The following is a 26,136-nucleotide window of genomic DNA, read 5'->3' on the forward strand; positions in this document are numbered from 1 at the left end:
TCTGGCAGGTACCTGGTGTGAAGGTTGGCGACTCTTATGGTCGTGTTTTGTGATGCTTCAGCTGACCAAATTATGTCTGTCATTACTCCCAGAGCGATAGTCTTGTAGGGGGAAATGGGAATTGAGATGGCGAGTCGAAAAGGTTGCTTCAAGTGTGGAAATCTGGGGCACATAGCAGAGAACTGCCCATCTGATCAGAGGTTGTGCTATAACTGCCGTCAAGTGAGTTTTTTGAGAACTCGCTCGCCCTCTGGTTCCTGACCCTCGACAATGCTGCACCACCAACTATCTTTCCCATCTGCCGACCCCATGAAGGGAGGGCACGAGAGCGCGGAGTGTCCCAGTCCACGAAGCGTTAGCGCTAAGCAATGCTATGGATGTGGTGGAATAGGACATGTGCAGTCAGACTGTGCGTCATTAAAAATTGCTGCTAGGGCTGCGTCTAGCACATCTGCCAACACGAAGTGCTTCGTGAGTTCCCCCCATTATGCTTCAAGTTAGTGCGTTATGTGTTGAGATAAGATATATTTCCCCTTACCCCTATGCTTCTTAGAATTGTGGCCGCTTCGGACATCTATCCAAATTTTGCCCCTCTGGTGCGGCACCACCACGGCCCCCGGTTGGACCGGCGGCGTCCCAGCCACCTGTAAGATGCCTGAGGTGTAATGGCATTAATCATTATGCAAAAGATTGTACTGCGCCGATGCCTGCACACTTAAGTGGTGCTGTTGGCGCCAGGACATGCTATAAATGTCAAAAAGAGGGCCATGTGGGTTGCGCGATTTACATGCCTGACTTGACCGTTATTCCTCAATACGTTGATTCACAGCTTGCCCGAGACTGTCCGCAGGCCGATGTCTCGTCCGCCAAAATCTGCTACCACTGCCGGGAAGGGGGTCATGTTCGTACTTGCTCTTTGACACCTAACGTCAAAACTAATCCATGAATTAGATTGCCGCTTTCTGTCCAAATATGTCTGCCAATGGTATTGGGAATGGGGAGGCATTCCCATCAAATCGAACGAAGACTTGCTACCACTGCCAAATGGAAGGACATGTTTGTATTCATCAGGCCCTGACAGCATCGGCCGTCTTAATAACTATGCGCGCAGATTGCCCGTGACTGCCCCGAAGCAGGGAATTCTACCGATGCGGACAGATCTAAAAGATGCTACGTGTGTCAAAACGACGGACATGTATGTGGAGATGATTTTATGTGGCCCAGAATTTTCCTCCTGATAATGTGGCCCCCCTCAGATCGCCAGGGATTGTCCGGACGCTGGTGAGAGCGGCTTTGGCCCACGAAGTAAAACCTGTTACCATTGTCACCAAGAAGGACACGTACGTTATTGGTATTCCTCAGCATTTGAGCAGCAATAATTTGACACGCACGCTCGTATGACACCTCTTTTGCTAGATTGCTCGCGAATGTCCGGAGGCATCCTAAGTTGGTAGTTTGCAACTAACGTCTATAGAAAAAGACGCGATTCGGTACATGATTAGCACGCAATCCATTGGAGATGAAAGTTCGCCTCGCGCAAGTTGTGACCCCCTTCTTGTATTCGTATCCTGATCCCTCTTGCTCTGAGTGCCTGATTAGCGCTTTGTATCTACGTCCTTTTGCGTAATGCGGACCCAACAAGTGTCGGCAGATGCGGCACTGCCACATATGCCCGAGGCCCGTCAGGTCATTGACCGGTATAACCCCTGCCTGATTGACCGGTGTCCTTACTATTAGTAATTCTCCTTGTCGACGTACATGGCTACTGCGTTTGCGAGGGTGTACTGTGAAGATATTGAGAAGGAACATTATTCCGACTATGCTACAACTGTCAAGCCCGACATTGATTTATCTCATCACCTTTCGCAACTGTCTAAGCGACGTCCTGCATCGACGCTCAAGAGCCTTTTCAAATGGCTGGACGACCCTGAAATGATATCTTTCGCAGGTCTAACAATAGTATATTTTAGCGTTGCTGAGCTCTCGACTGACATTGTTGTCCAGGAGGAATGCCTCCGCCTGAGTACTTTCCGTTTGACTCGATTTCAGCAGACGCGTTGGTCCCAGAATCTTTGGGCGGACCGTCTCCCACATCATATACACAAGCCGCGCTTTCGTCTTCATGCAAGGATCATGTTGATACTACCAATCAACAAGACACTTTTGGGCCGGTGTCGTGGCTCTGGGGTTGGCTGTTCGCGAGCACCGAACACACGCCTCGCACGCGGCCCTTCACAATACCCAAATTTTCACCGGATCCCAAGTCGCCAACCGCCATACAATTAAGTACTTCTCTTCAGTATGGCACTGCTCAAGGTCACCCTGCCCTGGTTGAATTTATCACTTATTTCACGCGTAAAGTGTACCAGCCCCTGAACGCAGATTCTGCGGTCCTTCTCCACGTTGGTCAGTTCATAACTACTAGTTCTAGTTTCCCTGGACTTGATTGCGATAATGATCTGCAGGCAACACCGATGGTTGGGTAAAAGTCGTGCAGACCTTCTGTGAATTCGGCGATTATTTCTTGACCGAAGACTGGGCATACACTTCCGCCCTATCGGCGGCAGCACCATATGGCGTAAAACCCGTTGGTGTAGCCATGGACGGACAGGGACTCCGCGCCGATGCACTCGAAGAAGTTCTTGAGCACTGGAACCCTGCTCTCAGAGGAGGGGCGAGGTAGGACACCTCAAACTGGGATCTGGGGATTACGTGCCTGACGGCCTTTTTTTCAATTTTTTCGCCTTAGGCCTCATGGTGCGGGATATTCCACGAGCGTCGATCGTTTAGTCATGAGGCTGACACCAGACTCCCAGTTCTCTACACGGTCCCAGTTGGTCAGAATCCATGTGGCACGGTAAGGATTCCATCTGCAGTCCTATCGTACCATTGATTTATTCGATGACAGACTATGGGTGCCAAGCGCAAGAAGGCGATCTACGAGGTTTGCGTTAAATATGGTAAGCCACACAAGCCACACCCCGATTCAAATATCAACTCCCTTGCGGCAGATGTCATCATTGTGGAGGATGATCCCTACTTCTTCCTACAAGTCGGGGAGTACGTTGCGCCCAGTTTTCGCCCACATTCATCATCCTCTGCCATAAGCGGAGATGACGAGTTGAGGTTTATCGACAGCCTGGAGCCCAGTTTTTTGAGGCAAGTTCACGGTGCCACGTTATGTGAGAGTGCTCAAATGGCTTAATTTTCTTGCTTAGGTTCGATTACCAAGGAAGAGTCATACGCATGGACACGTTCTCAAAGGCAAACAACTCTTAGGCCTGATTTTCTACAAGCGAGCTGAGGGCACGAATTGTTCCCGTTTTCATTTTGTCAGACCATTGCACCAGGATGTCGCCTCGGCTGGTTTACCACGAACTCTCTCTTCGCTGAGAGACTGGAACGCCAATCCGAAACTACGACCCAAGCGCCAAGTGGCTTCGTTCAGGCGTGTTAACATCCCATAGTATCCCAGTACCGCTGTCTTAATGCTTCCCTTTCCAGGCGCTGGTAGCCCAACTCCTTGTTCACCAATGGAAATACCCTGGGTATATTCGCTGGTTACAGGGTATCCGAGTGGCGTACACTCAGCGACGAGACACTATAATTGATGTACTTGGTGAAATCTTCGACCTCAAGGAGGAAGAAACCGATGACACCAAAGGAAGGATTTTACCGCTCAGTGGGGATGTCAAGGTTTTCGTAGCTCGGAACAGGTCTCAGAGTGTGAACGAGAAGAAGGGAAATATATTATTCAGTTTCGTAGTACCAACTGCGGGGATGTTTTTATGGGTAAGTATTTCTTCCTTTGGATCACAATGCTCGGCTAATGAGATGCCTTCTATAGCTGAAACTTCATATGTACAACCATAAATCGTATTCGCCCACTGCTCCTCCACCGAAGACACCGGATGATGCGCTCGAGGCCCAGTTCTGGACGGAGCTTGCGGAGGATCACGTTCTCTTTGCCCCCGGCTGGATATTTGGTACTGATGACGACGCTAGACTTATATCTGCGGAAGCAGTGTCACCGGACACTGGGGCCCTAATCCAAGTTGGCATGGGTGAGAAGTATTGGACCACGATGAGTGAGCATGGGAAGTATGGCCATTTGCGAATGAGCTACTCCATGGCAACGGTGAGTTTCCGGTCTCTAAATATTGATCGAAGGCGACGTTTATAAATTTGAGTCGACAGGTTGAGGAGTTACGTCTCGGGATAACCCGCTTTGCGAACGTCCTTAGGAAGCGATTCTACCTTTAAACTCTTAATCCCTATAGATGTTCATACTGTATATAATCCCGTCTGAGGATAACCCATCCGGTGAGGTCAGTTACATTACCCGCGAACGCCATATATAGGAGATAAGCCAAAATGTTCGAAACCTGCCATCGACTGCAACAGCTGCATATCCCCTGTCCGGGATGAACAGTTTTGTGCGAGGGATGAAACGAACACATCCGTTATCGTCCATGTTCCGTTGTCATGGTCGGGTTCCTATCCCTGTGCATGTCCGTCGTCCGAGCCAACACCTTACATATTGTCAGTGCTGGCGATTGCTACTGATTGATCTAGGGGTTGGTCAGAGAAATGGGATCGAGTCATCTACTGGGTCTGTGGCTCGCATCACCGATGCGAACGTCAGCATGACCCCCGGGGACCGGCATTTCGGGTAAAGACTACTGATTCCGTGACGGGTACAGGTCTCTACGTTGAACATACGACCACTTGGATTGGTAGATGGAGCCGAGCATCTTGCAAAGAATAAGTGTGGCGGAAGGATTATATGATACATACTTTTCCGTGTTACTGGTACAATTAATCAATTGCTACCCATTTGACTCAGATGTACACTTCTAGGGACTATCAGACCCTGCTCGGAAGTCATCTTCATCTTCAGGATTCTGAGGGGGGGGGGGGGCTCCACATGTACTTCAGTGAGTGCCCAGGCTGGAAGTGACAGAGAACATGAGATGACTGTTGGGAGGATTGGAATGGAAGAATAGAAAGGTAGGATGACTCACTTGCTATGATTCCGTCAAATGAATGCTAAGTATCAAGTATACATGGAGTAACTCCAATTATGGATAACCAAGCAGTGGATTAACCTTAGTCTCAAGAGAAGTGAGGGAAAAGAAAGGAGCCTGAAGTTCGCAAGCTAAACATCCAAAATTCACGCACACACACACACACGCCACTAGGGGGAATATTATCAAGTTTAAATTCTCGACACCGAGAGAACGAGATCGAACCATTCCACTATTAGTTTTACTATACGCGCAAGTGGCGCTCTCCCACAAACCAGAAACCGATACTGACGTGGGATAGTGATCACAATGAGAGATGTGTGGAAGTCTGAGAAAGTAAAGCATGCGAGAACGCGCTGATGGATGCGATGAGGAAATTAACTCAAGGGTGTGTGCGTAATTAATTACTCCTGATGGAGGGTGCATACCAGGTGGTCGAGAAGATTACAGAGCAATTTCATGGAGGAAAAAAGTGAAGCCGATGAATCAACCGCTACACGGCTGCGAGAAGATAAGAGATATGATCCATAACAGGTTGACGGCATCCTCAAAGTTGCGGACACCAGATGGTTGGCAAAAAAACGGAGCACCCCATATGGGGATCCATCAACGTTTCACTTTCTAATTCTTGAAAATCAAGCATATATCCTTCCTGTGCATACATGACAACCAAGAGACCGAGATAGTTGGGCGTTGGTACAACACATTTCTTTCGAGTGCAGCGACGACAGGCTAGCCGAGGAGCGTTAAAAGCAAGCGAGAAAGAGTAAGAGCAGAATTGGTAAAGGGAGCACAAAGTGTTGGCGCCAAAAGGGCGGAACATGCGCCATTTTAGATCGGAGGCTGACCGGTAAGATTGATATGAACAGCCTTGACTTCGGTATAGTTCGCCAGAGCGTACTCTCCACACTCACGTCCGATGCCACTCTCTACAATCAGAAGTATGGAACATCAGCAAACAACAACACACCACTATAAGAACCCGCAAACACGGAAAAAGAGGGGGGAACTACACACGTTTATACCCTCCAAACGGAACGCTGACATCCAAAAGGTTATAACAATTGACCCAAACGGTCCCGGCTTTCAAGCGATTCGTAATCCCAATGGCTCTGGTGACATCTTTCGTAAACACGGCAGCTGCCAACCCATAAACACTATCGTTCGCCAATCTAATCAGCTCCTCCTCATTGTTGAACCTAGCCAAGACGACGACAGGTCCAAAAATTTCTTCTTTGACGATGGTCATTTCGGGCTTGACGTCGGTGAAGATAGTTGGTTGGATGAAGAACCCTTCCGTTCCGTGGCGTTCGCCTCCAAGGTGAACTGTAGCACCTTCTTTCTTACCAATGCTGATGTGGTTCATGATGCGCTGAAAGCAGGCGATCGAGCATTAGGGCTAGACTAATAATTTGAATAGAAGGGACGCGCACGTTGTATTGTGTCTCAGAGACTTGTGGCCCCTGGAAAGTATCGGGTTGGAACGGATCACCGACTTTAATCTCCTTCAACTTCTTCGTGAACTTTTCAAGGAAAGTATCGTAAATCTTCTCGTGCACAAACACTCGCGAACCAGCACAACATGTCTGTCCATGGTTGAATCTAAAAAAAAAGACCAAAGAAAGGGGGTACGGAATCATGCTGATCAGTCCCTGAATCACGAAAAGGAAGAGAGAAAGAGAGAGAGTGGAAGGAACTACTCACCCAATACCGAAGGCAGCCCATGAGACAGCTGTGTCCAACTCAGCGTCATCCCAAATAATAGCAGGACTCTTTCCGCCCAACTCAAGCGTAACCTTCTTTAGATTCGAGTTTGCTGCACTCTTCAAAATATGTCTCCCCACGAGCGTACTCCCCGTGAACGCAACCTTATCAATCCCCATGTGTGCGCTGATGGCCGCCCCAGCTGTGTTCCCTATACCAGTCAGGATGTTCACAACACCCCGAGGGAACCCAACTTCTTCGATGAGGGAGGCCACGCGGATGGCTGTGAGAGGAGTCCATTCCGAGGGCTTGAAGACGATCGTGTTTCCTGTTGCGAGGGCTGGGGCCAGTTTCCATGAAAGCATCCAGAGCTAAGTAAGGTGAAGGAACATTCATTCCTCCAACGCCGTCAGGGACAAGCGAGGATGACGCACGGGGAAGTTCCACGGCGTGATCTGACCAACGACTCCAATAGGCTCGTGGCGGGTATAAGCAAATTTGGTATCGTTCACTGTTCACCAACCAAACGAACCATCATCAAGGAGGATCGCGGTAATTCCGGGAAGACGTGAAGCGGTAGGTGGCGTCATCAGAACAATTATGTAAGCACGAAGGGATCGGGACCAGACGAGCGAGTAGGTACAATCAGTCACCCAAGGTTGAGAGGGCAGCGAATGTTGAATAACGAATCAGACGGGACGCTGAATGCGAGGTAAAAACATGGGGTCTCACGACCCACCTTCGATCGTCTTCCCATGAACCTTGTCCGCCCACCCAGCATAATACCTAAACGTATCGATGGCCCCCTGCAGATCCACCGCTCTAGCGATCGCAAACGCCTTTCCATTATTCAAAGATTCCAACGCGGCAAGTTCATCAGCGTTCGCTTCGATCAAATCTGCCAACTTGAATAAAAGTCTTGCACGTTCGGTGGGAGGGACTTTGGTTCCCCAACGTGTCTCGAAAGCTTCTCGAGCGGCTCTGACGGCTATATCGACGTCTTTGTCGGTCGCAGCTGGGATATTGCTGAGGGGTTTCCCGGTCGCGGGGTTGACGATTCTGTGGGAGAGGATCAAGGGAGTTACATCGTGGGGATTGGGCAGGGTGGGAATAAAGACAACAAAGTGGAAACAAAGTTAGATGGAGTCTGGGGTAAAGGGTCCGCTCCCTACGCACTCGACGGTGGTTTTGTCAACACCCTCGACGAATTCTCCATTGATATAGAGTCCAGAGTTAAAGGAAGACTTTCCGTGAAAGTTACCCGCCAAGTCCTTAAAGTCGTACTCGAAATTAGGAGGAGCCATACTGGATCGTTGGGTGTTGAAAGAGAGGGGGGGATTTGGGGAGGTTACGATTTGGAGATGGAGGGAGCCTTATCTACGTCTGGAAGAACTGCACCTCCACATTCAGGGTTTCATGAGCAAGAACTCGATTGGGATTGGACAGACTAGGGTTCTCCGGATCCGTAGGGTGAGAGTCATGATAGATTCATTTCTAGGCAGGTGATCAAGCTCTATTGGAACAGAAGAAGCCTAGCGCATTGGAGATCAACGTTCCTAACAATGGGTATGAGGCCCGATGACCTTTTCTCCTCCGATCGCGAGCCATCCCACACTGGCCGAGCGATTCCACAACTTACAACTTGGTGAAAATAATAATAATCAACTGCGCCACTGCGCCACGATAACGCTTTCCATCGTCATGGTTTCCCAGTACATAGTATGACGGATGCACAAAAGTCGTCGAACCCAGACTCGTACCCATGTTTTGCAGCGGAGTTGGCCGAATTTATTGTGTAATATCAAATTTCGGCCCTGGAATCTCCGTGGGCCGCATGTCCACTAGTGTTGGGTCATTCTAGTTACTATGGGCGAACACGGCTCTAGTATAGTTAGATGTATACGCCAAAAATAAAAATCAGTCCAGACATAGTTTGCAGACTACCCACTTGACCGTGCCCATGCATGTATGCGCACCAAACCTTTGCATCGTGCAGCGACAAATTTGCTGATTTTGCAAACTGATATTGCCTCGCACGACCACCATCTCACTTCCTATGAACGATAGCGGCATGCTTGGAGGTGAAGGTGGCCAAGTGCATATATGTACTACATATGCCGCCATCATTAAAGCTACTATCAAGGGTAGGACCTGGTACCACCGAGTCCTGCTATGTGTGAGCATGTGTACTATTGCCAATCGTATGCCATACTACCCGCCGCCAGCCCAAAAGAAGCCCCATGGATGGCATGAACGAGCTAGTTACTACTGTAATCAAGCTAAGTGACTGAACGTCGAAAATTGTCGAAATGATAATCCAAGATGTAGAAATGATTGTCCCAGGTGTCTGATGGATCTAACTGTCATAACTGCCTGGACTATGTACTTGTGATGGGTGCCTGGCGATAGGATTTACACAAATCAGTTGAACGCATCGTAATTATAGGATAATAAAAGCGTACGCTAGTACGTGAGGAGCTGAAAGTTTATTCCCATCACCTCCAGTGTCGCTGCAGCATTATTGGGCTCCTCCGAAGTAACGATGAGTTCTTCCAAGTGCGGTAGGCGTTGACTTAGTAAACTCCTCCATCCCTCATCTTCTCCCCCGCCAACAGCATCAATAAACTTTTCCACGTCCCAGTCTTCCGTGCCGATAGTCACACTGGAGAGATTCGGTGGGAGCAAATCAAAGAATTTGCGGCTCTCTTGCGGCCCATCGTCAACGACACTCGGATGCCCGAATAGGTACAAGCATGGGACAGAGAGCTTCTTTAGCGAAATGAAATCACTGAGGGTACCCATGGGTTCAAGACTTTCATCGATATCCGCCAAATAGCCTGAAACCGTAATGCGGAGAGTGGTCAGACTCCGGATTTGGTGTCGGAGAGCCCTGCAGAAAGCAGGAGGATCGATCTCATGATATAAGACAGCATCACCGCCATTATCATAAATCAGTATATCCAACGCTTCAGGGATTTGCAAAATGCCATCCAATAGCTCTGGGGCAACAACGCTCAAGTTGAAATCAAGCTTCTTGAGTTTTGACGATCGGTTGGTGAAGCGCATGCTTTGAAAAATTCGAGGTGCCGGACCGTCATCGTCGCTGAATTCTGCATCATTGCTGGATTCTGCATTGTTGGATTCTGCATCATTGTTGGATTCTGCATCATTGCTGGATTCCGCCTTGTGCCAACGAACCGTACCCCATCCTGCAAATTGGCTCACTCGGAATGAGTTGAGAGCGGGAAGGGACATAAAGGGGACGACATCCGCAGCGCGCAGACCATCCTCGTCCATGTGGAAGTTCAGCTCGAAACTCCTCAAAGACTGGAAGGCTACGGGGAGGGGCCCATGATATTCACCGGGACCCCAGGCCCACTTTGTGGTTATCACTGCATCAGAATTCATTTCCCGTATCACTAGACTTTCCAACGATGGCAGGATATGCATCAACAATGAAAAGTAAGGTCGACACCAACCCTTCTTGAGGTCGGAAACAGCACGAGCTGACATTCCCTTTTCGCGCGCTAAAGTTTGGAGAGTACTCAGTTTGCTTTCGTCTGCAACGTATGGCATTTCTGGCTTTGTTTCCTCTTCATCATAAAGGCCATACCATGAAATGGCAAGATGCCGGGTGAGTGGTCGTAGTTCAGGCCGCGAAATAAGCGTATGTACGAATCCTCGAAGTTGGCGTTCGTCTTCTGTCTCGTGGCCACCGTCCTCGAGAGACACGGACCGATATAGCTGAGTTTCGGCAATGCCACGTAAACGACGGGATGTGAGTGTGAGAGAGATGAGCTCAGAGGAGGATGACACATCCCGAGCAATGTGCATGATAATTTCATTGGGAATATCTTCGAAAGTGCGCATTGCCGTTGCTTGTGGATGCGTTTGACAGGCGGTTTCACAGGTTTTGAATTGCACGTGTGGAGTCAATTTGACTCATAAAAATTCAGCTCATATGCAACCCAACCCCACCAACCAAACCCAAACCCTCATTCTTCATAATATTATATCCTCGTGAATCGAATCGGCTTCACTGCACCCGACGGATCACCTATTGCGCACCGCAACTCGTCGGCTCGATGAAGCCCACGACTCAATTTCTTTGCTCGAGCTTTTTAGTCCAATTCAAGAATGTTGAACGCAACGTTGTTCGTCGGGCGCGCGCGGGGTTAGACAAAGTTCTAGCCACGTCCGTAAATTTGCCTTTGTGCTTTAACATTCGGCATCTAGCTTCACATGTCGTAATTCAACACCCTCACCGCATTTGAATGTAACCTGATCATTGGTCCGGTCTGTGAGATTTCCCCTGAGGTATAAATATGGAGGAGCCCATTAGGGCTACCTCCGATTTAAAAAGACCTAGGATGGCACCCCCAACCTTCGAGTTTGACTTTCAAACGACGGGTGGAAACTTCACCGGAAAGGTTGCTTTCAGCGCAGGGCTGTTCATCAACAATGAGTTTGTGGAATCTGTTGAAGGTTCGACTGTCGAGTGAGTCAAGTTTCCAACTCTCAGTTACCAAGTCACATTCACACACATGCGTTCTCCCCCTCAAACCTTCGATAAGGCTCGTAAACCCGACGGACGGGAAGCCTCTTGGTCATGTCAGTGCAGCCACTGACAAGGACATCGACATTGCCGTGAAGGCGGCTCGAGAAGCGTTTGAACAGAGATGGGGAACCAAGGTCCCACCCCCGAGCGTGCTCGATTGATACGCCGTCTTGCCGATTTGGTGGAACAACATGCTGATGAGCTTGCTGCCCTGGAAAGTCTGAATAATGGTAGGTTTTCTTTGGTTTGGTAGCCCATAATACTGTCAATAACCTCGATAATGTTCTAGGAAAGACTGTTTTCGTGTCACGATTTGTAGATGTTCAAGGCTTCGTGAACACGTTGAGATACTATGCCGGGTGGGCGGACAAAATCCATGGGAAGACCATTGAAGGCCAGTCGCTAACGTATTCAAGAATTCCCAGCTGAAATTTCCAATCTCCTTTTTTAGTGAATGACGCCAAGTTTGCATATACACGCCATGAGCCCATTGGAGTCGTCGGTCAGATTATTCCCTGGTCAGTGGTATCCAATGACGCGAATGACATGATCTAATACCCAGTGTCAGGAACTTCCCCGTGCGAACCGCAGCTTTTCCTGTGGATTGACGCTGAATTCGAATCCTCTCTAGCTCGGCATGTTCGCTTGGAAGATTTCCCCTGCACTTGCCACCGGGAACACTATCGTCATCAAGCCGTCCGAGTGGACACCACTCACGGCCATCCGTGTTGCGGCTCTTGCGAAGGAGGCCGGATTCCCCAAGGGCGTTCTAAACGTTGTTACAGGACTTGGAAGTGTTGCGGGCGCTGCCATATCGAGCCATATGGACATTGATAAGGTTGCTTTCACTGGAAGTAAGCCGCTCCTCTTCGGCGATCATTCGGCGAGGAAGAAGAGGAGAAAACTGATGATCAGCATCGCTTTAAGGCACGCTCGTGGGAAGGCATATCCTCAAATCGGCGGCTGCTTCGAACTTGAAGAAGGTCACCCTAGAACTGGGCGGGAAATCTCCGTCTATCATTTTTGATGACGCCGACTTGGACAAGGCCGTCAGCTGGGCCGCCTTTGGTATTGTGTAAGTGATAGCATTATCCCCTTCTCTGGTGGGTTCTCTGAGGCGTCTTTTAAAGATTCAACCACGGCCAAACTTGCAGCGCTGGCTCGCGTGTCTATGTGCATGAGAAGATATATGATGAGTTCTTGCTGAAGTTTACGGAGAAGCTGAAGAGCCTGAAAGTTGGGAACCCATTCGCTCCAGACACTTTCCAAGGCCCCCAAGCGTCCGAAACGCAATTCAAGGCAGGTTATTGATGTTCCGCTCCAAGCTGAAGTTAACGTTTTCCCTTTCACATTTCAGCGTATAATGGGTTATATCGAGAGTGGCAAGAAAGATGGTGCCACACTCCACCTTGGTGGAAGTCAGCATGGTACGGAAGGCTTTTTCATCGAGCCTACCATTTTCACGGACGTGAAGCCGGATATGAAAATTATGAGGGAAGAGATATTTGGCCCAGGTATGCGAACTTTCCAATCGCTCCGACTCAACCACTTTACTCATAGTGGCCACCAACTCCAGTTGTTGTCGTTGCCAAGTTCTCAAATGATGAGGAAGCTGTGCGTCTGGCGAACGACACGTTGTACGGGTTAGCAGCAGGCATCTTCACGAAAGATATATCCCGTGCCATCGACGTTTCGAACAAGCTTAAGTCTGGAACCGTATGGATAAACGAGTTCAACAAAGTCGAAGTGACCTTACCATTTGGTGGGTACAAACGTGAGCTGTTCTTTGATCTCCGCCTCCCCTTGGCCTTTGTCGGCTGATTGGCGACCAACTAGAGAGCGGAATTGGCCGAGAACTCGGTGAATATGCACTCCAGAATTACACTGAAGTGAAGGCCGTGCACATCAATCTTTCAGCTACGCCGCCGATCTAAGTGCATTTTCCAATCCAGCCTTCAGAGTTTGGACAGCGTGCTAGTGACCCTTGTCTGCGATCGTCTCCCCGCTATCAGAACGCGCGAAAGCATTCGTGATTTGACTGTATCCTTGTATTCATCTAACCATGTTGAAATTTGCCTCGTCTCTTGGATCAATCATTTCGGGTGTTCAATCCCAGAGCAGATGTCCCGCAAATCTATGGCCGGGGAATGGATCCCACTAACATGCAAACAGATCCGGGGGAATTCCGGGTGTGGAACTGATGGTGGTCAAAGCCTAGAACATCAGACCGCATATGCTCATGCGCAGCTGAGTGCAGCATTTTTTTTTTGGCCCAGCTTCAATTGTAAGTCTTCACACGGTGCTGTAAAAGCGCTAGCATTGATGGGCGTTCTGAGCTAAACATTGCCCCGTTCGGACTTTCCCCATCCACCCACGGGCTTATATACCAATGGGACCAAAAGTCTTAATCCTTTTGCGGATTCATTACATTCGGTATCAGATGATTTGCGACCTCTTTAGAACGATGTCTGTTACCCGGCTCGAAGCTGTGGATACAAGCTCCAGCCCATATCCTCCCCTCTTTCGCTTCCTTTCTATGCTTCTGCCAGAAAATGAGCCTACCTGTCTTCATGGAGCACGACTTCAAAGCGCATGGGCGCACGCAATCCAGTGGGATGATCTCATTCAGCGTCAGCCTCTTTATCAACAATGAGTTTGTTGACAGCGTCGACGGCATTGTGGAGTATGCTGTTGCTCTGATAAATCATCCAATTTTCAGGGTATGTTCGGATCACATATTGGAAATGACGGATCCAAATTTGCACAACGCCAAGTCTCTTCATTTCATCAGCAGGGAGCGCCGCGTCAAGATCGTGTAAATACTGCCATTTCATGTAGTCATATCATCCCCTCGCGGACTTGGTGGAGCGATACACGCCAGAGGGTCTCAGCCACTAAATCCTTATTGGTGGCTGGCTTTCCAGTGTTGCATTCAGGAAAGGCATCTTCTATATCTTCTATGTCCTGCATGGGCCTGGACATCTGAAGCTCCAATTCTCATCAACATAACAAGGTATTTCACTGGATGGACAGACAAATATTTAGAAGATTATTGAGGGTCACTAAGGATATCCCACAACGCATAGCATTGTAGTAAGACAGATCACTGATTTTATGCCTTGCGATGCCCACTTCTTTGGGATCGTTTCAGAAACTCCCCGGTACTTTTTTAGTCTCTTCATTTAACTTTCGTGCACCAGCGCCGCCTCCTTCATCCCCAAGCTTGCCATGTTCCCCTGAGATATTGCAGCAACGCTCGTCACAGGAATATTAGCCCTTCTCACTGTCAACCATTGGTGTGCCTGCTATCACGAGGTGGGTTTCCCTGAGCATGCGGCGATACCCAGCCATTGGCAAACCAACCTTCATTTCGTCGAGTGGGTTAACTTATGGGGTAACCGAGGTAATATGGTGCCTTACCATTGAACCTCACGACGGACTGGGACGGCATATTTTGAAAGCTGCCACTGAATCAAAGGTAATCCCGGGCTCAGGCTCACCTCCGAGTAATTGAGACCGCCGGTTTAGACACACCCATCAGCTGAGCAGTACGCGAGACCGCGAGCGTCTTTCGCCCCCAAGATTCGAAATTCAGGCATTCAAGGGAATTGAAATAGGGTGCTATGTATTTTCATCAACGAAAAAGGACATCGTTCACTTGGTGAACGACATGATATGTGGTCTAGCAGCTAGCGCCTTCGCTCGGGCAGATCAAAGTCCTGAGCAATGCACAGAGGGCAATACGAGTCGACTGATTGAGCGTTCCGTGCTATTTGGGGTGCATGAACGCGAGGACCACGCCTCAAATATCTGCAGGATGCGCCAACGAGCAGATGCAGGCTTTGCACTGACTGAAGAATGCTCTTGGAAGAGAATCCAGAAATATTATTTTTCATGCAACTTCGAAAGCTACAGATTTTTAGTCTTTCCGTCTCATCCTGTCTCGAGACCTTTCGAAGAGCATGGGAAAAAGGGAGTAAGACTCAGGGGATGACCAAGTTGCTTCCGGTTCTCAGATGGGTAAAAGCGGCAAGAACCGAAAAGGTTGCAGTCCTTTCGCTCCTCGTGGTTGATTGCACAGTGCCAGTACAATCCTGGCTATTGCAACGCGGCCATTCCTCAAATTTATAGCCGATCAGAGAGCCCTGCTTTGGTGCTACACGTTTGCACCTAGTTCCCTTTCACTTATCAACATCCAACAATATATCATTTCTCCATTCCGAATCCGCTCCCTTCCCCTGAGGGAAGGGAGGGGGGTTATGTCGTCCACTATTACGGTACCTTTAAAGAGCAGATCTGGTGCGTACCTTCATAATTTGTGATGCATTTGCCTCTGTATCCTTCCTCCGTATGATGTGAACCTTACATGTCCACCGATCATGACCAGTCTCATGAAGTGACAGGAAAAATAAAATCTAGAATTGTTCTGAACCCCATCTTCCTTCCATCCTTTGTACTTGAGTATATGTTCAGTCCTGACTGACTTCCTTTATTCCAGGTCACATTCGGAATTCATCCTCCATAGCTAATTCATTGGCATGCCCTCTCCCGGATTTGGCGCCCCTATTCAAGGTGCGTTTCGTCTTTGTCCGATACTTCAGATGCATATTCCCTATCAACGAAACACTATTGGAATTCGCTCGTTGCACACGAACGAAAACATGATTGCTGAAGAATGGAGTCCTCACTTTGATATTTTCAGCCCCAGTACTGTTGAGAGTGTAGAACTGACCAACTTACGCCGAAGTGTAGATTCTCGCACCCTTTTTTTGGTGTAGCTTTCGCTGGGTAGGGTGTGCCTGTAGTAAGGGGCCGGCGGTGCCTTTAACCATTTGCTAGGGAAATGCTTTGGTACTTTCTTGGCTGAGTCATCACGTCAAATAAGGCCGCTTACGTACATAATGACTCGGAAACGACCTCGACCCCATGTATTTACCATTATTTGTACCGTGACGCTTTCTATTAAGAGTGTCCCTTTCACAACAGAACAAACGCTGAAAGATTTTTTTGAGAGACCTAGCTATAGAATTTCTGTTAGCGTGCACACCGTCTTATCCAGTCCCCTTCATGCATGTCGCCCCCATCGTTTGAGTTCGATTTCAACAGTGCTCCTGGAGGAGGATTCCGAGGAAGGTCATTCTTTAGCACGGGGCTGTTTATCAACAATGAGTTCGTTGATGCGGTCGATGGTAACAGAATTGGGTGAGTTTAAATCCTTCTGAATTGAGCTCACTCGAAACATCCATCTGGCGCACTAGTATTGTTAACCCTACAAGTGGGAAAACGATAGGAATTGTGGCTGCAGCGACAGAAAAGGATGTTGACATTGCAGTGCGAGCCGCGCGGGAGGCTTTTGAGCAAAGATGGGGAATGAAGGCACCTCCCACGGAACGTAGACGACTATTAAACCGTTTGGCGGACTTAGTTGCGGAAAATGCGGATGAGCTTTCAGCACTTGAGGCGCTGGAGAACGGCAAGCTGCTTTGGGCGATCTCGCGGGGCCAGCAGGCTGACTCTCTTGTCAATCAGGGAAGGCATTGATTGCGGCCAAGATGATGGATGTGGAAGGGACCATCGGTATCCTGAGGTACTTTGCTGGATGGGCCGATAAGATTCAGGGAAAGACAATCGAAGGTTTGGCGTCCCAGCTGTTAATACGCTTCCATCCTTCATGACTGAGTTTTGGTCAGTCAACGACTCCAAACTTGCGTACACACGCCACGAACCCATCGGCGTAGTTGGTCAAATTATCCCCTGGTCAGCCCTTATCCACATCCATGGGTTTCTGTGTGCACGCTGATAGTTCGTAATTAATAGGAATCTTCCCGTAAGCTGCTCGCCCCTGCTGCTGATTGACGTTCTTTACCTATTTCGTCCAGCTTGGCATGTTCACCGTGAAAATTGCGCCTGCCCTAGCCACAGGAAACACCGTTGTGATCAAGCCTTCGGAATGGACGCCCCTCACTGCGATCCGCATGTGTGAACTGATCAAGGAAGCAGGGTTTCCCAAGGGTGTGATTAATGTTGTTACTGGATATGGGGACACAGCTGGCGCAGCGATCGCTAGCCATATGGATATTGACAAGGTCGCGTTCACTGGAAGTAAGTGGTGATGTTCAGGCCTCGCAACCCTTTAATGCTGTTCGATGTGCTTGGACAACTTCAGGCAGTCTGGTTGGGAGGCACGTCATGAAAGCTGCCGCTGCTTCCAACTTGAAGAGAGTCACCCTCGAGCTGGGCGGAAAATCACCCAACATTATTTTTCAGGATGCCGACCTGGACAGGGCGGTTTCATGGGCGGCCTTTGGTGCCTTGTTAGTCTTTTACGTTCTGCTCCTATCACCGAGTCCTCACAGAAGTTGCTCCTCAGAGCCAACCAGGGCCAACTATGCATAGCCGGTTCGCGTGTCTTTGTACACGAGGACATCTACGACAAGTTCTTGGCAGCGTTCACTGAAAAGATGAAGTCTGTGAGAATTGGCGATCCTTTTCTTCCAGATACATTCCAGGGGCCTCAAGTGACCGAGACCCATTTCAATGTAAGTGCCTTTCGGGATAATAACTGTCCCCCGACATGATGAGAGCTGATTTTCCAACCACGACCCAAGCGAATCATGAATTATATCGAGATTGGGAAGAGGGAAGGCGCCACAGTACATTTGGGGGGAGAACGTTATGGAGCCGAGGGACTTTACATTCAGCCGACTATCTTCACCGACGTAAAAGCCGATATGACGATAATGAAAGAAGAGATATTTGGTCCAGGCATGTGTTCCATTCCAACCTGCTTGCGGCCCATGACGATTATTCTCCCTCAGTGGTGGTTATTGCCAAGTTTTCAAGTGACGAAGAAGCGGTGAGGATGGCAAATGATACCGTCTACGGCCTCGCTGCAGGACTCTTCACCTGCGATGTGTCGCGCGCGATCAGCGTGGCGAATCAACTGAAAGCAGGTACCGTGTGGATAAACTGCTATGGTGCCAGTTCCCTAAATGCCCCCTTTGGAGGGTATAAACGTGCGTAGTTCGTGCTTCTAACCCCTCCCCTCTTCGTCGTGTTTCCCACCTGAGATTCGCCCCTTTTTAGAGAGCGGAATCGGCCGTGAACTTGGCGAATATGCTCTGGAGCATTATACTGCAGTGAAGGCGGTGCACATCAACATGTCAGCTTCCCCTCCGATTTAACAGATCTGTGGTATTCTTTTGGGTGATTGTACTTTTAGAGTTATCAGAGTCGATCTATAGTGAAGTCAATGGTCGCGAACCTGGCTCTATGTTACCTGGAAGATCCTGAGATGGAACAGCTGGGGAGCCGACACGCAGACTCTCTCCGTGTGATAATTGTTGGATGGAACGTGCTACCGGTTACGTGGAGTGAATTAACAGAACCGCCTGGGTGTAAGTTTGCAACACCGTGCAATTGTAGAATTAGGTACAGCCACCATGATATATCGGTGCTTATACCAGTAAATCCCAGGAGTCATGGGTCCACATAGGATCGTTCAGGCGTGATCTGGGAACATCTGGAGCGTATAGAACTAAAAAAAAAAAAGCAGTTCGCAAGCCTGGCGACCTGCCTGTTTACAAAGACGGGCTTGCTTACGTCAGCTAAATCGGGGATTTTGATCGCATCTCTTCATGCCCACCGACGTCGACGACCTTATCATCGCAACGCTGGAAGGACCAAATACACCACCGTCCGATTCTTTCTCGGAAACTCCACCTCCAGCGCCCAACCTCCCAAATCCTGATGGTACTAACTTGAATGAAAGCGGTCCAACGCCCGAGTCCGTTGGCGCCATTCCATCACAAGGTCCTGCTTTCTTCTACCAACGCCGGGATGAGTGGGTAAAAGGGGACTACCGCCCCTCTCAGGGAGGAAGAGTAATAGCGGACAAAGATCGGCAAACAGTTCAGTCGTCCGCTGGGACGCCGGGTTCGGGTTCCTTTGAACCTCGCACACGACGAAGCGACAATGGACCTCTTGCAAGGCTCGGAGAAGTCCTTTCGAGGCCTCAGGCCATTGAGGATGAAGAAGTATGGGAAGACTATCTGAAGAGTATTCATGCGAGGCTTGTTGGTGGATCAAGATTGAGGAAGGGCATGTCGTTGGCTCACGCAGTAAGTACCGTATCCTTATGGCGATTACTGTGGCTTTTAATGCAATCAATCACGGATTCTACTGGTCATGGGCATCTCCCGTCCATCATGTGCAGGTCAAGATACTCCATGCAGGGTGGCTTAGGGATGGGACTTGGACTGGGGCACCGGAGATGGCGCAATTTTCATCCACATCAAATCCTACGTCTGTATCTAGAGCTAATCAAACGTTGCGGTCCTTCAGGACTATTCCTGGTGGACAGCCTTCTCACACTTATGCTGCCAACGTGGCACTTGGATGTCCAGAATGAATGATCTGGGGGAGACTGAGTGTTCAACCTTGGACTCAAACAGAACAAGCCAGAATCATCGTCAAGATCTTTTGTCCTGCTCGGTGCTACGACAACGAACGCGTGTTTCAGCGCCTGAAAATGCAGAATGAGACTGGAAGGCCCTCTATCACCAGCATCGGCACACATCCATTAATAGATGTTGCAATGGTCTATTTTTAGTGTTGACTTGGGCTCGCGGCATTGTGAGGGAGTAAAGCTGAGCTACTGCACTGTTGGGGACCGCTGAACCATTCATGAGTCACTGACACCTAACACACATTCGTGTACTTCCAGAATTTAATCTCGATTTTTTTCGCCTACACACGTTTTGACATCGTTTCAACCTGAATGCATCATATCTCCGGGAACACACCCGTCTGACTAATGACAGTATAATTTCTTCGGTCTTGCATTTGAAGAACGGGAGGGGACCAAGTCAGAAGGCGTCATGACATTCAGGTCGAGGAGAACGTGGACGCAGCAACACACGGTCCTCAATGACCAGGACTCAAGCCTAGTCCATGGTGCACAAAACAACGCGTATGGGTAGAAGCAGACTTCGCGATCATCTGGCTCCCGGTGAGACCTTTGAGTGCAGGGAGTGCTGAGAACAATGAGGTCATGAAATGATTCGTGGCTTACAAGAATAACACCGTCCCCTCTTATGAATAGAAGGTCTAGGTTACGTTTCGCTACCTTGATGTGGGTGAGAATGACGGAATCCATGTAAGGGAAGAGGTCGAACTCACTCGAATTGTGGGCTGCTGCCCAGGGATTTGTTCATGTAATCCTTCGACAATCGTTATAGTCTCTTCAACATCGCTCATTATCAAGTTCATATGACCGTCGAACGCCTACAAAATGTATGACTTAAGGGGAAAAGCGCGCTCAGTCCAAACACACATGCAAGACGCCGGTTAACTCGCGGTCCCCGCGTAGCTTCACATAGATACGCTCACTAAGAGACAGGCGAACGAGATCGAGAGGTACCCGGACCCCTGATGTGAGATGGCCCTCCGCCATGCGCCGGAAGCAGTTATGACAAGATAAACGTGAGTACACGTGATGGGCCAGATTGAGTTTGAAAGTATTCAGCTTCAACTCAGCTATGCCGAAGCATTACTGTCGGTCTCACCTTACGCCTGGTTATGAGAGGGGTGCTTATGGAATGTTGCAGGTGACTACTGTGATGTCTTTTTAACCCATGATTCGGCTTCAGGTGAGAGTGACAGAATGGGTCTCCAAACTCAGCTCATGCATTTTATTCACCAGTACGCAAGGCTCATAACAGTGGGCGGAATCATTTGGCGAACGTTCGAGATTATTATGCTTGTACGGCGTTCCCTGATTTTATGCCCATACAGAGGCCATATGCCCTTGTGATCTGTTTTGGTAGCGCTGGGTCATGATAAAGCACAGAACATTATCGACCAAATTACCCAAGCATACGAATCCGGAAATGGGCCGCCGCCAGGAGGCTTTGGATTTACTGCAGCGTCATTAGGTGGGGAAGGGCTAAATAAGGCGTTGTGCTCCACTGACAATCAGGCATTCGTAAAAGGTGCTCCAGCGCCAGCATACGGCCCACCCCAGTTTGGTGCGTTTTGAAGCCAGAAGCTTCTGCCCTTGATTCGAATATTTTTCCCACGTGTTTAGGACCCCCACCTGTGTTCAACCCTATGATGATGAATGGACCTCGCTACATGGGTGAGTGATTCACGAGCGCATGTGTCTCATATACCTGCAACAATAACTCTACATCAGGTCCTCCGGGACCCAACGGTCCACCGCCTCCCGGGGGAATTGGTACGCCCCCCTTCCCACCCAGTGGACCAAGTGGCCCCAATGCACCTCCTTCGACTTTCCCCCCATTTACTCCTAATGGACCTGCTCCCCCTGGACAGTTCCCCCCTGGACCACCTGCTCCTGGTCAGCCATTCCCGCCGAGACCCCCAGCAGGTCCTCCTGGTTCGTCCGCACCCCCCGCCGGTCCTGGCGGCATTCACCCAGATAGGTGTGTCATATCGAGAGGTTCCGGGCGCAAAATCAGATACTCACTGCCGGCGTTCCTAGATTGCGTAATTTCATGTGATATCATTTGGAGTGTCAGCGTGCGCGGAGATTGTTTGTACGGCGTCAATAAATCGTTCTTTTCTTTCTTGTTGAAATGATGTTTCCCTTTTACAAGCATGCAATTCTAATTTCTATGGTCAGCTTAATATTCAAGGTAGGGTGTTGGACATTCCGCAGCCATGATGTTCTCTCCTGTTTGCTTGACGGAGGGACGTTTCAAAAGCAATCTGTCTGAAATGTGAGTATCTTGGATGATCTCCGAATATTCTGTGTTACCGTTACCGAGAAAGCCTATCGCTTCATGCAACCCTCACATGTCTCATCTTTGACAAAGGAAACTTCCAATTTACAGCAGCTGAGATTGTCAGATCGATGGGTGAGCGCCGATTTCCGTTTCGGGATGGTTGCCTAGCACAGCTTTGCGCACTATCCCCGCTTAGTTGAATGATACGGATGAAATACTGTGTCTAGTATGTACGGATGTTTCGTGAAATGAGGACGCGTATTAGGCTTCCTCATCAGAGGTCGTGGATCGGATTCGTAATGACATTGAGATCTCTATTTGTTTCAAGGAGTTGTTCGATGAGTTTAGATTAGACACTGAGGCAGCGCTTGAGCTAGTGGATGGCGTCAGTTGGTGGAGCGGCGGTTCCTCAAACAAGTAACCCAGTTGATCAAATGTGCCACGCGTGATAGCCGCGCGGTTCATTCCACCTGCATGAAGCTGATCCCGGCGTTCTTTGCATGCCATTGCCTCGTGCTCGGAGACTGTATCGGAAATGCTTTGACAAACGATAGAAAAACGGGGAGTGAAAGCGACCCAGTGTTTTGTGAACTTGGTAGTGTGGAGGTTGCCGTGTTTTCACTAGTGCCTCGAGTTCAAGATCACAACAAACTACTACACACGACCACTGACCTTCCTCCCCTCTCAGTTTTCTACCCCTGAACACCTCCTGAAGCCCCTGCATATAGGCCGTCTCATCTCTGCAGAGCTGCTGCCGATGCCATGGCTGAAGCAATGTCTAACATGATGATGGCGCTTCGTCCTTCCTTCAGGTCAAATCGCCAAAACTCGACGCGTCCCGTCACTCCCCCTGCTGATGATCGACGACCTCACCCTCCTAGAATTGACACAAGAGAAGCTGCAGAGAATGCTGCCCGCGCTGCCCAAATTCCTCCTGTCTTCAGGAAACAGCACATACCCGATCCATCCCTCCCAATCGAAATGCTTCTCCAAGCTGAACTCCCCCCTCGTGCCGATCTCCCCCCAAACGCTGAGCCTATGTTTTCTGCTCGCGGACCATCTGAACGGGCCCAAGATCTACTCAGGCAACCTATACCACCGCCTTCATTCACAAGGAAGATTCGAGAGCGGTTGAATCGCGCTCTTCGGGATGGTGGCCGGTCTATCCTTTCCCCTTATGATGATCGTCGTAGATGGCCACTTTGGTCTGGAACATTTTGGTCAGAGATATACCGAATGCTCGAAATTCGTGATCAGTACGACCAAGTGAGGAAGTGGCTGGACGCGAATCAGACTCCACGCTCCGCCCCTCTTATCCCTCGGCTGTACGAGGGCTGGAAAAAGTTCAACTGGTCAGAATTAGATTCAGATCTTAAAGCCGACGATCCCACCGCACATTTACCTCAACCAGATCGATTGTTACCTATATTATCGAATCAGTGGATTGAAGATGACTTGGTAAGTCTCGCCTTTGTCTGGATCTCATTCATCTCGTTCTCATGTCTCGCTACTTCAACAAATCGCGTCTCCAGATGGATCTCTTAGTTAGACTGACTTCCCTAAACATGAAGTCAAGGCCAGTGCCTCCAGGGCTCGTTGTACCGCTGCGGTTCTGGAGGGAACTGGTGCACTTATACGAGAATGACGGTTTTTTTGATGAGATGCACTATCCATGCCTATCCGAAACATGGCTAACAGTTAAATCCGGAAATCTCGACGTTGGATTCATCGTCAACGACGCGAAACCCTTGCCAGGCGATCAGGGGACTCATTGGACTGCCTGTGTTCTCAGCGTGTCGACAGGGGAATACCGCTTCGGGGATTCCTTGGACGCCCAACCGCCCCTACTGCTTCAACCTGCCCTCGAATTGTGGCTGGCGAGGTGCAATGCGTTACCACCGGGTGCCCAGCTCCGAAGAGGAAACGACCTCGATCACGCATCTCAAACTGACGGATGGTCCTGTGGGATTATTGCCGTGAATACACTTGAGCATCACTTCCTTGATTATCCTCTGTGGGGCCCCAACAAGAATGCGGATATACGAATCACCAAGTACATCAACTTGCTTGAATACAATCGCGGAGCCCCGGTATGTGTTTGGGAATGACCCAAGCTTGCTCTTCAGTATTCACATCCTTCCCTTCTGACTTTGTTGATTCGCTTGTTTCAGTTACCTCCGCCACGATCACGTGCTAGCTCCGTCTCCACTGACGCTTCCCAGCGGTCTCGTTCACGAACTAGGACTCTTTCCACCCGTCCAGATGTAGATTAAATTAAAGCCACTTACGCGTCATAACAGCCTACTAACATATTTCACTATTTCCAGGTTTACTTTGGTGATATTCCCGTTGAAGGGCAAGATTTAGCGGTTTTGAGGGGCTGGACACCCGAAGAAGGTGCCGGCATCTCTTCGAAATATCAAGTTACTGTGCCATTTCGTGCGGATCATTCTCGTTCTCGATCTAATGTACGTCGCAGGATCCCGGGCTTTGACAAGTATGTCTCGTTAATCTTCCTTATCTTCCAGTCTCGCCTTTCTCAGGAGAACGTCCCCATCCTCAATAACCAGGCGCCAAGCGAAAGTAAGTGGTTGCGTGGAGGATATGATGATAAACTTGACATTCGTGCCAGTTCCAGGTCGCCAAACACGTAATGGGCCCGATCAACCTCTCCCTATGCAGGACCCTAATAACTCCCCCCAACTATCGTCTCGTTCGCCTGCCATTCAACACTCTCGACCCATTGGTGTCCCAAGTGCGCCAGCTCACATTCGACCCACACGTGATAGAGGCCGCGTTCCTGCTGACATTCCTGCCGGTCAAGGTGAATGGGAGCGTGAGTCACCTCAAGAAGATCGTGGCAGACGACCGCGACCCATTATGCCGCCTCCACCTTCTGGAAAAATTGAGGATCCGCGCTTATGGCCTGAGGATCAACTGAATAACACGCCAGTATGTACAGCCACCCCTGTGTCATCAATCATTATATGGCGCTGCGTTGACCTCATCGGTTATTTCCATTCGGTTTTCATATCGGCTCCTCCCTTATGACTCCCTGCGCGCCTATTCTCCATTTAGCCCGAGGAGCGGGGCGCCATGTCAGCTGGCTGGGGTGCAGCCTCAGCGCCTGTTCTGCCGTCAGCACCTATAATACCACCGATTAATGGGGGTTTGCGACGCAATCCAACCTTGCAACCAACCAGTGGCGCCCCTTCGGTACCTGTCATGTCGCAGAGTGCGAATCCACCGGTGCCCTTCCCAACTTTATCGACGTCACAACCACAGTCGTCTGCTTTAGTCCGGGGACACCGACGATCGAAGGTAGCGTCTGTTTTATTCTGATTAAGAACATGACTGGTATGAGCCTATCACTTCTAGACTGACCCACAGGTAGAAATACCAGGCGATCCGGAAGGTTGGCGGAACAGCAATGCTTCTTCTGTCAGCTCAATCTGGAAATCCGTTCGAAAAAGTGTTGGGAGCGAAAGAGGCTCGGGGGGAAGCCGCTCACCTTCGACGGTACGTTGGCTCAGTGCACCAGATACGCTTGTGAAGCAGTGACGTTCTGCAGGATCGATCGGGGAGATCGTCTGTAGCCCTGTCCTCTAATGGGTCCTCAGTGGGACCACGGGGACGGACGGATACTCTGGGCACGTCTCCGGCACGACGACGGAGGGTACGTTTCTCAATGATATACCTGTCTACATCTAAACTCCCTACAGAAATCTTCACTACGGTCAAGCGAACGTCCACCAGGAGAAACGAGGATTCCTGGTTTAAGCGTCAAATTCGAGGGGGGGCACAAGATTGAGAAGGAAGTAGTCAACGTGCGTGCATCCACATCTGCGCGCAATGAAAAATTCATGTTTTCGAAGCACGATTCATATCGCCGTCGAGCGTCTTCACCTGCTGCCAGAGATGAGGTGGAGTGTCATTCCTGGGCTTTGTTAACATTATGGTGCTGACATGACATCCAGAGACGCGCCAGATACCAATTTCGGGAAGCGATAGCGCCTCCACGAGGGTTTTCTTTCGAGGATCCATGGCTCCCGTCGAAATGGCGTCAGGATGCATTGGAGAATAAATACAGAGTCGTAAT

General features: G+C 49.5%; 12 protein-coding genes across 12 annotated transcripts; 9 read left to right on the forward strand and 3 right to left on the reverse strand.

Annotated features, from left to right (window-relative positions):
* Positions 1–132: 132 nt before the first annotated feature.
* EI90DRAFT_2834638 (uncharacterized protein) lies at positions 133–688 on the forward strand (the record flags this gene model as incomplete). Its single annotated transcript, XM_039053644.1, has 3 exons — positions 133–222; positions 316–471; positions 554–688. Coding segments are annotated over 3 exons (381 nt in total), but the record flags the coding sequence as incomplete, so codon positions are not given.
* On the forward strand, positions 493–1,580 carry EI90DRAFT_2320252 (uncharacterized protein). The gene is made up of 5 exons (XM_039052875.1): positions 493–500; positions 554–769; positions 830–901; positions 952–1,158; positions 1,214–1,580. The coding sequence occupies exons 2-5, from the start codon at positions 751–753 to the stop codon at positions 1,399–1,401; spliced, it is 486 nt and encodes a 161-aa protein (XP_038911613.1). The 5' UTR covers positions 493–500; positions 554–750; the 3' UTR covers positions 1,402–1,580.
* On the forward strand, positions 1,409–4,304 carry EI90DRAFT_2319303 (pyridoxal phosphate-dependent transferase). The gene is made up of 11 exons (XM_039052874.1): positions 1,409–1,948; positions 2,005–2,406; positions 2,466–2,679; positions 2,750–2,757; positions 2,817–2,857; positions 2,909–2,960; positions 3,012–3,159; positions 3,219–3,264; positions 3,338–3,448; positions 3,505–3,792; positions 3,848–4,304. The coding sequence occupies exons 1-11, from the start codon at positions 1,759–1,761 to the stop codon at positions 4,181–4,183; spliced, it is 1,836 nt and encodes a 611-aa protein (XP_038911614.1). The 5' UTR covers positions 1,409–1,758; the 3' UTR covers positions 4,184–4,304.
* A 1,554-nt stretch (positions 4,305–5,858) lies between these two features.
* On the reverse strand, positions 5,859–8,035 carry EI90DRAFT_3019480 (aldehyde dehydrogenase domain-containing protein; the record flags this gene model as incomplete). The annotated part of the gene is made up of 7 exons (XM_039057372.1): positions 5,859–5,956; positions 6,045–6,399; positions 6,461–6,629; positions 6,732–7,102; positions 7,166–7,242; positions 7,471–7,790; positions 7,908–8,035. The coding sequence occupies 7 exons, from the start codon at positions 8,033–8,035 to the stop codon at positions 5,859–5,861; spliced, it is 1,518 nt and encodes a 505-aa protein (XP_038911615.1).
* Positions 8,036–9,023: 988 nt separating this feature from the next.
* Positions 9,024–10,828, reverse strand: EI90DRAFT_2319253 (uncharacterized protein). Its single transcript, XM_039052873.1, has 2 exons — positions 9,194–10,828; positions 9,024–9,130 (listed from the first exon to the last, which is right to left on the reverse strand). The coding sequence occupies exon 1, from the start codon at positions 10,599–10,601 to the stop codon at positions 9,195–9,197; it is 1,407 nt and encodes a 468-aa protein (XP_038911616.1). The 5' UTR covers positions 10,602–10,828; the 3' UTR covers positions 9,024–9,130; position 9,194.
* Positions 10,829–11,101: 273 nt separating this feature from the next.
* EI90DRAFT_3146812 (NAD-dependent aldehyde dehydrogenase) lies at positions 11,102–13,223 on the forward strand (the record flags this gene model as incomplete). The annotated part of the gene is made up of 12 exons (XM_039065459.1): positions 11,102–11,229; positions 11,306–11,423; positions 11,492–11,519; positions 11,579–11,683; positions 11,741–11,807; positions 11,858–11,867; positions 11,921–12,143; positions 12,217–12,364; positions 12,420–12,588; positions 12,647–12,803; positions 12,866–13,063; positions 13,126–13,223. The coding sequence occupies 12 exons, from the start codon at positions 11,102–11,104 to the stop codon at positions 13,221–13,223; spliced, it is 1,449 nt and encodes a 482-aa protein (XP_038911617.1).
* Positions 13,224–16,274: 3,051 nt separating this feature from the next.
* Positions 16,275–18,677, forward strand: EI90DRAFT_3281968 (aldehyde dehydrogenase domain-containing protein). The gene is made up of 11 exons (XM_039066866.1): positions 16,275–16,491; positions 16,548–16,762; positions 16,819–16,923; positions 16,980–17,046; positions 17,107–17,116; positions 17,169–17,391; positions 17,456–17,603; positions 17,660–17,828; positions 17,898–18,054; positions 18,108–18,305; positions 18,376–18,677. Exons 1-11 carry the CDS (start codon positions 16,361–16,363, stop codon positions 18,471–18,473), a joined length of 1,521 nt encoding a protein of 506 aa, XP_038911618.1. The 5' UTR covers positions 16,275–16,360; the 3' UTR covers positions 18,474–18,677.
* Positions 18,678–19,277: 600 nt separating this feature from the next.
* On the forward strand, positions 19,278–19,546 carry EI90DRAFT_2829895 (uncharacterized protein; the record flags this gene model as incomplete). Its single annotated transcript, XM_039053608.1, has 2 exons — positions 19,278–19,409; positions 19,505–19,546. Coding segments are annotated over 2 exons (174 nt in total), but the record flags the coding sequence as incomplete, so codon positions are not given.
* Positions 19,547–19,937: 391 nt separating this feature from the next.
* Positions 19,938–20,743, reverse strand: EI90DRAFT_2976930 (uncharacterized protein; the record flags this gene model as incomplete). Its single annotated transcript, XM_039055896.1, has 4 exons — positions 19,938–20,306; positions 20,363–20,416; positions 20,470–20,574; positions 20,624–20,743. The coding sequence occupies 4 exons, from the start codon at positions 20,741–20,743 to the stop codon at positions 20,286–20,288; spliced, it is 300 nt and encodes a 99-aa protein (XP_038911620.1). The 3' UTR covers positions 19,938–20,285.
* Positions 20,744–20,828: 85 nt separating this feature from the next.
* EI90DRAFT_2934505 (U1 zinc finger-domain-containing protein) lies at positions 20,829–21,328 on the forward strand (the record flags this gene model as incomplete). The annotated part of the gene is made up of 4 exons (XM_039055110.1): positions 20,829–20,844; positions 20,898–20,939; positions 20,993–21,052; positions 21,117–21,328. The coding sequence occupies 4 exons, from the start codon at positions 20,829–20,831 to the stop codon at positions 21,326–21,328; spliced, it is 330 nt and encodes a 109-aa protein (XP_038911621.1).
* Positions 21,329–23,099: 1,771 nt separating this feature from the next.
* Positions 23,100–25,445, forward strand: EI90DRAFT_2321650 (uncharacterized protein). The gene is made up of 8 exons (XM_039052878.1): positions 23,100–23,389; positions 23,449–23,495; positions 23,570–24,127; positions 24,209–24,301; positions 24,365–24,460; positions 24,581–24,620; positions 24,670–25,358; positions 25,416–25,445. Exons 3-7 carry the CDS (start codon positions 23,570–23,572, stop codon positions 25,086–25,088), a joined length of 1,206 nt encoding a protein of 401 aa, XP_038911622.1. The 5' UTR covers positions 23,100–23,389; positions 23,449–23,495; the 3' UTR covers positions 25,089–25,358; positions 25,416–25,445.
* Positions 24,868–25,793, forward strand: EI90DRAFT_3075005 (uncharacterized protein). Its single transcript, XM_039061536.1, has 3 exons — positions 24,868–25,358; positions 25,416–25,713; positions 25,760–25,793. The coding sequence occupies exons 1-2, from the start codon at positions 25,134–25,136 to the stop codon at positions 25,596–25,598; spliced, it is 408 nt and encodes a 135-aa protein (XP_038911623.1). The 5' UTR covers positions 24,868–25,133; the 3' UTR covers positions 25,599–25,713; positions 25,760–25,793.
* Positions 25,794–26,136: the final 343 nt, after the last annotated feature.

The sequence above is a fragment of the Cantharellus anzutake genome (genome assembly GCF_015039405.1).
Source record: "Cantharellus anzutake strain C23 chromosome Unknown EI90scaffold_60, whole genome shotgun sequence".
Taxonomy (NCBI): Eukaryota; Fungi; Basidiomycota; class Agaricomycetes; order Cantharellales; family Hydnaceae; genus Cantharellus; species Cantharellus anzutake.